Source organism: Lolium perenne, chromosome 2 (assembly GCF_019359855.2).
Source record: "Lolium perenne isolate Kyuss_39 chromosome 2, Kyuss_2.0, whole genome shotgun sequence".
In the NCBI taxonomy this organism is placed as follows: Eukaryota; Viridiplantae; Streptophyta; class Magnoliopsida; order Poales; family Poaceae; genus Lolium; species Lolium perenne.
This window is the reverse complement of record NC_067245.2, coordinates 84,319,486-84,327,856: the sequence shown is the minus strand read 5'-3', so window position 1 is coordinate 84,327,856 and position 8,371 is coordinate 84,319,486. Positions and strand designations below refer to the sequence as shown.

Here is an 8,371-nt window from a genome sequence, read left to right as displayed (position 1 = left end):
GATTGGAGGGGAAAATGCTACAAGCGTCGCCCTAGGTTGCTCCTATTTACACTGAGATTCTAGCATGCTACAAAATAAATATTGTATCATACCGCATATCACGAGAAAAGTTAATTCTAAATAAATCTTGTACACATATTTGCATTGAGATTCTAAAAAGCAATAAATATATTAAAACTATGATACTACCCAGTATCATATGTATGATATTACTACATGACCAGCCTCTTAGAGCAAGTACAATAGAATATATTTTAGATGATTTGGAGGAGAGAGAAGAAGAGAGAGAAGGGATGTGGGCTCATGCAATAGCCAGCTCTTGCATGTGCTCCTAGGCACTTTGTGAGAGTGAATGGTGGACCATATGTTAATAAAGTACACTTCATTCTTATAGCCAACTATTATACATGTTAGTTATATGACGACTACAAATAACATGACATCTTATTATAACCAGCAGTTGACTATATTATTGAAATTGTCTCGGAGAGTAACCCTGCGTCCTCGGATCCCAATGCCCAGCATGTTGACTATGTAATGTCGGTATGATGGGACTTGGGAGCATTGAAGGCTAGTGGAGGGGGCACGTTGAACGCGCGAATTCACCGACGAAATTAAGCTTTTGATTACTGTTCAGGGCCGGGCACCTCGATCGATCGGTTGCTTCTCGTCAGTTCCGTCTAGCCATGCGGTGAATAACTGAATATTGGAGAGCTCCACCATTGTTATGCTTTGCTGCGAATGTCAACAGAGCGCAGAGAGCTCGCCGATTTCGCACCGTTGCTCCTGAAGCGGAAGACCGATCCCATCGCCTACTGCCGCTGCTAATAAACTAGAGCTGCGTGCCTTAATGGCATGGGTCGCGTGCCAATAATCTATCGTCCCCGCCCACGTTGAGCTGATAGCTGCAGCCCAGCCGATCCACCCTGTACCGAACCGTATCACCCCCTGAATGCCGATCGCAGCCGACAGCCCCGTCTACATAACAAGCTGCTCACTCTCACTCCATACAGTGGCGCGCGCGCTCTGCTATCTACTGTTAGACTAGTGATCATACATAGCTTCAATTCATTAGAGCTATCAGAGTATATAGGTACGAGTACGACCGGTAGCTAGCTCTGCATTGCCAGGAACTGGAACACACATGGGTTCTCTGGCGGCAGGGAACGGCGCTGCCGGCCATGCAAGCAACGGAGGCGGCGTCGCGGACCATGCGCTAGCGCTGGAGATCAACGGCGCCGGCGCCGGCGCCGGCAACGGGCACAAGACGGGCGTCGTCGAACGGGCGGCGCCAGTCCTGCAGGCGAACGGCGGCGGCGAGATCAAGAAGAAGGTCAGCCCCATGGACAAGTACTGGGTGGCCGCCGACGATGGAGAGATGGAGGCGGCCACGGCGGACGGCGGCGAGGACGGCCGGCGGCCGCTGCTCTTCCGGAATTTCAAGGTCAAGGGCATCCTCCTGCATCCCTATCGGTGAGCTATATCTCTACACACCCAGCGTTTCGTGCGGTTTGTTCTTTGAAATGTTGCAGTTGCATATTGAGCATTTTTACAGAAATATAAACCATGGTCATTGATCGATCGAACGCCCAAATGTGGTTTGATGGATCACGATTTACTTGTGGCAGCCAGCTAATTAACAATCGTGCCATACGAAATATTCATGGGGCAGTCTCGATCACTCTGAAGTGGCACTTACATGTGGCCTGTGGCCACATCCACGTTTTATGTTTGTTTTCTTGTGAGAAACAGAGTAGCACGGAAATCACACATACGTCCACATTCCGCACCAACACACTATTTTGTCGAGACACACACGCGCTGTCAAATTTCAGTTTTAAACTTTGGGTAGCGTAGACCCTGGATATACCAATGCTTTTAGTTACTAACCACTCAGGCTATGCTTAATTCACAAGGCAGTGGAGGTTTGTAGAACAACCTATATCTTAGCTTTTTCATCGAGGAAGGCAACTTTTATTAACTCAAAAGTGCGCATCAAGGTAGTGCCTAGAACTCTTAGAAAGTAGTCACTAAATTTATTATCTGCGTGGAAGATGGTGTGACGCGGGTGGTAGCAGCAATGAAAGGCGAGTATTGTCTTGACACGCAGTCTGCTCAGCCTTGAAAGATTAAGAAGAATTCTATTTGTGCCGATTTATAAAAATCATAAAAAAATATGCACAAAATCAAGTACTTGCTCCGATCTCTTTTAATTTATTCAAATTTAGTATAATTTTTTTTACTAAATTTAAGTCAATTAAAAAGGATCAGAGGGTATAAAACTTTAAAATTAGAAAAACATAGCCCTTCACGCAGCACATGTTAGCCCGCTCTATCGTCCGGCTCTATTTATTTCAAAGAAGAACCTTCCCTCGCTGGTTTTCTTAAATCATTTTGTTAGCAAGGCGGATGTGCTTGCTGACGGAGAGCACTCCTATATGCAACAGCAGCAAATTGAAATGTAGTAAGACTCACACATAAACGGATTGTGCACTTGGGAGTTGATCGTGCGTGGTTGTTGCTAGTGCTAACCTGCCGGCCATTCTCTTCCAAGTGCGTTCCATGGATTGCCTAGCCTATTGCTTGCACAGTTTATCTCGCGTGCTCAGTGCCCACTAACACAAGCCTGCGAGGTGAAAACCCATTTTCATTTTTTTTTCGAGAAATTCCCTAGTGGCGTGAATACAATGCAACACTGTTAACGCGAATGGAAAGTTTCAAAAAAAAAAAAAAACGGAGCACACATGTGTATATTTTTTCGCATGCAATCGGCCCAGGAAGGCCCGAACAGTCTGGGAGCCCATACACTGACACATCAGCTGGAAGCCCAAGCCCGTGTGAACAAGCCTACAGCCGTTCATGTCGCCGGCGGCGGAACCCCAACTCTCTCCGTCCAAACACACGACACGGCGACGGCGGCGGTTGCGCCGATGGGCAACGTAGCCTCCCTGCCGCTCCCATGGGTCGGCGAAGCCACTTCTCCACCCGTAGCTGCACGGCAACCCCTGCACGGCTGGCCCGATGGCGTCGGAACGAGTTACAGGCTTCCAGCCGCCCTTTCTCCTTGGCGCCTCCCGGGCCCCGTTGTTCTGTCGGCGCCTCCCATCTAGGTTCTCCAAAATGTGAGTGCCAACAAACCCTGCATTAACATTGAAATGTGCCACGCTCACCATGGCATCGAAATCTGAGGGTGTAGATCCAAGATTCTAACTATTGGAGTTGAATAGTTTATGTGAAATGCAACGGTAATGCGCAAGGCTACTTAAAATAGCAACTTTTATTAAGGTCAGCTGTCAGGGATCTTTGGTCAACGAGGTTTTTGTAGCAATCGGAGTAAATCTGAGCCTACTGATCCAGGGCTTCCGTTTGAAGTCCACCGTTATGGTGCTTGCTAGATTAAGTACTCTGACACAGTGCAATTAGGTACTAGCAGCTACTACCAGCTGTCTGCCACAAGTGTCATATTAGATCTAATTCAGCCACTGCTCATGGAAGATTGACCACAAGAAAGTCTATAAAAGCATGCTTACCATCGAAATAATTCCTTAACTATAGTTTCACACCTCTTTATTTAATTACCAACATGTTGTAGTGACTGTTAATTGTTAAGGTGGATATTTCTTCATGATTTTGCTTTTCATTTTGGCGTTATTCACACTTTGATTAATCGTACAGTTACATGCCGAAAGATTCTAAGTTTGTTAAGACTCTGTATCGGGTAGTTTTTCATAAAGCTAAACTACCTATATCTGTGAGTTGGTCTTTTAATTCCTGTTCTTCTTTTGTTAATAACAGGTTTCTGAGCTTGATCAGATTGGTTGCTATCATCATGTTTTTCGTATGGCGTGTCCGGCACCCACATGCCGATGGCATGTGGCTCTGGTGGATATCGATGGTTGGGGATCTTTGGTTTGGCGTCACTTGGCTTCTAAACCAAGTTGCAAAGCTCAGCCCTGTCAAGCGTGTCCCCGACCTTGCCCTCTTGAAACAGCAGTTTGATCTACCAGACGGCAACTCCAACCTCCCCGTTATTGATGTGTTCATCAACACCGTCGATCCCATAAATGAGCCTATGATATACACAATGAACTCCATCTTATCCATTCTTGCCGTAGACTATCCAGTTGACAAGCATGCTTGCTACTTCTCAGATGATGGTGGATCAATAATCCATTTTGATGGGTTGCTTGAAACTGCAAAATTTGCTGCATTATGGGTTCCCTTTTGCCGAAAACATTCCATTGAGCCAAGAGCCCCCGAGAGCTATTTCTCTGTGAAGGCACGCCCATACACTGGGAATGCACCAGAAGATTTTGCCGATGACCACACACACATTTCTAGGGAGTATGATGAATTCAAGGAGCGCTTAGATGCACTTTTTACCGTAATTCCCAAGCGTGGATATAATCACGCAGATTCCAAAGAAGGTGCAAAGGCAACTTGGATGGCTGATGGGACACAGTGGCCAGGTACATGGATTGAGCCAGCTGAGAACCATAAGAAAGGGCAACATGATGGAATAGTTCAGGTATAAATATCACCAATTTCTAGATTTTTTTCAGAACTTATTTTCCAGATAATTGCTTATTAGAGTCATACATGAGTAACCTGAGAATTTGTGCTTACTTATTTCAAACGCCTGTTCAATAGGTTATGTTGAAACATCCAGGCCATGAACCAGAACTTGGTCTACCAGCAAGCACCAACAATCCTCTAGACTTCAGTGCTGTTGATGCACGCCTCCCGATGCTCGTTTACATCTCCCGCGAGAAGCGTCCAGGCTGTGATCATCAAAAGAAGGCAGGTGCCATGAATGTACAGTTACGAATCTCTGCCCTCCTGACCAATGCACCCTTCATCATCAACTTCGACTGCGACCACTACGTCAACAACTCAAAAGCCTTCCGTGCTGGCATATGTTTCATGCTCGACCGTCGTGAAGGTGACAACACTGCCTTTGTCCAGTTTCCCCAGCGCTTTGACGATGTTGATCCCACAGACAGGTACTGCAATCACAACCGTGTCTTCTTCGACGCCACCTTGCTCGGTCTCAATGGAATCCAAGGGCCCTCTTTTGTGGGTACTGGTTGTATGTTCCGCCGTTTTGCACTTTATGGTACTGACCCACCTCGCTGGAGATCTGATGACGTCAAGATTGTGGACAGCTCCAAAAAGTTTGGCAGATCTCTGTCCTTTATGAGCTCAATACCGCCATCTGCAAACCAAGAACACTCCATCATGTCGCCACCGGCACTTGAAGAGTCTGTCATGGCGGATTTAGCTGATGTTATGACCTGTTCATATGAGGACGGGACTGAATGGGGCAAGGAGGTTGGCTGGGTCTACAACATTGCAACGGAGGATGTGGTGACCGGCTTCCGGCTGCACCGGAATGGGTGGCGGTCGATGTACTGCCGCATGGAGCCAGATGCGTTCGCCGGCACCGCACCCATCAACCTCACTGAGCGCCTGTACCAGATCTTGCGCTGGTCAGGGGGCTCCCTTGAGATGTTCTTCTCACCATACTGCCCACTCCTGGCCGGTGGCCGTCTCCACCCTATGCAAAGAATTGCTTATGCCAACATGACAGCCTACCCAGTTTCATCGATCTTTCTATTGTTCTATCTCCTCTTTCCAGTGATATGGATCTTCCGTGGACAATTCTACATACAAAAGCCATTTCCCACTTATGTTTTGTACCTCGTCATCGTCATAGTCATGACCGAATTGATCGGTGTGATTGAGATCAAGTGGGCTGGCCTCACGCTGCTGGACTGGATCCGCAACGAGCAGTTCTACATTGTTGGTGCAACGGCTGTGTACCCTACAGCCGTGCTGCACATGGTGCTGAAGCTGTTTGGTTTCAAGGGTGTTTCGTTCAAGCTAACGGCAAAACAGGTAGCCAGCAGCACCAGTGATAAGTTTGCTGAACTGTATGCCGTGCAGTGGGCTCCGTTGCTGATCCCGACAATGGTGGTGATAGCGGTAAATGTATGTGCCATTGGTGCATCGATAGGCAAGGCGATAGTCGGAGGTTGGTCGCTCATGCAGATGGCAGATGCAGGACTTGGGCTGCTGTTCAACGCGTGGATTCTGGTGCTGATCTATCCGTTTGCGCTGGGAATGATTGGACGGTGGAGCAAGAAACCGTATGTCTTGTTCATAATGTTTATCATTGCTTTTATTGTAATTGCCATGCTGGATATTGCCATCCAGGCCATGCGCTCTGGGTTTGTTAGGTTCCACTTCAAAAGTTCTGGTGGCGCCAGTTTTCCTACAAGCTGGGGCTTGTAAGGCCATGTCGACTCCATTGTTTAGTGCTGTCATTTCCTCCCGTTGTTGGGTTTTTTTCTTTCTCTCTGGGGATTTGGGTGTGAATCATATAGGTTGTACAAGGTTGTGGAAAAACAATGTAAATTGGCCATTTGCCTGGAAGAAAAGGAGATGTGACAAAGCAACACCTGTAGCAGATTCAGTATAATGTTGATGATGCCTGCCTGTGAGTAATACTAAATACTTTACCTGAATTTGGCATGTTTCAGCAAGGTACCAAGATTTCTACTCCATCTTCTAGCTGCAATATCGTCCTGTGCTTGCAGAGAACTTGTAAATTTCTCATGACGATGTTCTGGGCACTCTTCATCAGCTGACCTGCAGCTAAAGAATGCTTGAAGAAAAGGAGATGTGACAAAGCAACACCTGTAGCAGATTCAGTATAATGTTGATGATGCCTGCCTGTGATTAATACTAAATACTTTACCTGAATTTGGCATGTTCCAGCAAGGCACCAAAATTTCTACTCCATCTTCTAGCTGCAACGGCCTGTGCTTGCATAGAACTTGTAAATTTCTCATGACGACGCTCTGGGCACTCTTCATCACCTGACCTGCAGCTAAACACTGCTTGATTTGAGACAAGAACGAGCATTGTCTTGGCTGGTTTTACACTTTTACATTCTGGTCGGCTGATATGATCTGCAGACTCCAGCAGAGACTTGCAGGGTCGTGTAGATAGCTTACGGTGTTTATTTCCATTGAATTAGCTCATGAAGATTTCTGATTATTGGGGAACTGGGTTCTTTGTATGATAAGTTTTTAATATTTTTTACTATTCTTTTTTCTGTTCTAAAATGTCCTTGTTGTTGCTCAAAAAGGTTTGCTTATTGCCAATCATATTTGAACTGAAGCACAGAGTATAGAGGTGCAAAACTCTTTCAAAAATCAACAGTTTTTTTTGCATTTTGTTGATGATAAATTGATTTCGTTGTAGTCCCGAATTTATTTGTTACTACAGCATGATGATTTATAATCACCAGTCTTATTTTCGTTGGTTATTCAGGTGATGTGCCAAACTTCTTCCCTCCTTGAAGCAATGTAGTATAAAAGTTCTTGCTACTTGAATAATTTTTCAAAGGACGATTATAACATGTAGATTGGCCATTTGCCTGGAAGAAAAGGAGATGTGATACCTGTAGCAGATCCGGTATAATGTTGGGATTGCCTGGGAGTAATACTAATACTTGTAGCTAATTTCTGGCATGTTCCAGCAACGCATCAAATATTCTACTCCATCTTCTAGCTGCAATAGTGCTTGCCCGTGATTTGTCAATTTCTCAGGCCTACCTTTCTGGCTACCCTTTCATCAGCTGACCCATAGATAAAGTAAACTCTGCTAAATTTGAGAGCAGAAAGAGCATTGTCGCGGCGGGTTTTACTTTCTTTTCATGGAAAAAAGTTGGAGGGTGTCGTGTTAGAATATGCATTACAGCACGAGTTACATGTTGGTCGGCTGATATCATCAACGGACTCCAGCATGCCATCAAGAAAAAAATCGAAAGGTGGAGAAAGAAAACATAAATGCAACTAAATGGCAATCTAACAAATAAAGTCATACGTTGAGATGGTTGAGTTGCACATGTTTCAACCGGCTCCCTCTTACTCTGGTGATGGTACCGCACCTAGCAGAACTGGGAGACCAATGGCACATGTTTTAAAAATCCGACTATTTAAATCCGAACATTTTTAAATTTGAACTTTTTTTATGAATTATGAAAATCATAAAAAGTATTATGAATGTTTTTCAAAAGGCATAAAAGTATTATGAACATTTTAAACAAAAAATCTTAAATCTGAACATTTTTCTGAATTTTCATTTTTTGAAATATGAAATATTTTGAACAATTTTAAAAATTAACATTTTTTGTCTGAACTTTTTTTTACCAAAAAAACAGAAAAAGAAAGAAAACGAAGAAAAGCAGAAAACCGGACGGGGAAAACAAAAACCATAAAAAAAAAACAAACAGGAAAACCGGAATAGAAAAACCTGAACACAGATACCAAACTGCAATAATGGGCCTGGCCCAAAAACATGT

The 8,371-nt window shown here is 44.8% G+C and overlaps 1 protein-coding gene across 2 annotated transcripts; it reads left to right on the top strand.

Moving 5' to 3' along the window:
- Positions 1–1,005: 1,005 nt before the first annotated feature.
- Positions 1,006–6,475, top strand: LOC127333142 (probable mixed-linked glucan synthase 8). 2 transcript variants are annotated; one of them, XM_051359451.2, is made up of 3 exons: positions 1,006–1,473; positions 3,796–4,528; positions 4,651–6,475. In XM_051359451.2, exons 1-3 carry the CDS (start codon positions 1,145–1,147, stop codon positions 6,292–6,294), a joined length of 2,706 nt encoding a protein of 901 aa, XP_051215411.1. In that variant the 5' UTR covers positions 1,006–1,144; the 3' UTR covers positions 6,295–6,475. The 2 variants fall into 2 exon arrangements, with proteins under 2 accessions (XP_051215411.1, XP_051215412.1); XM_051359452.1 differs by lacking the exon at positions 1,006–1,473 and adding an exon at positions 2,992–3,122.
- The last annotated feature ends 1,896 nt before the right edge of the window (positions 6,476–8,371 follow it).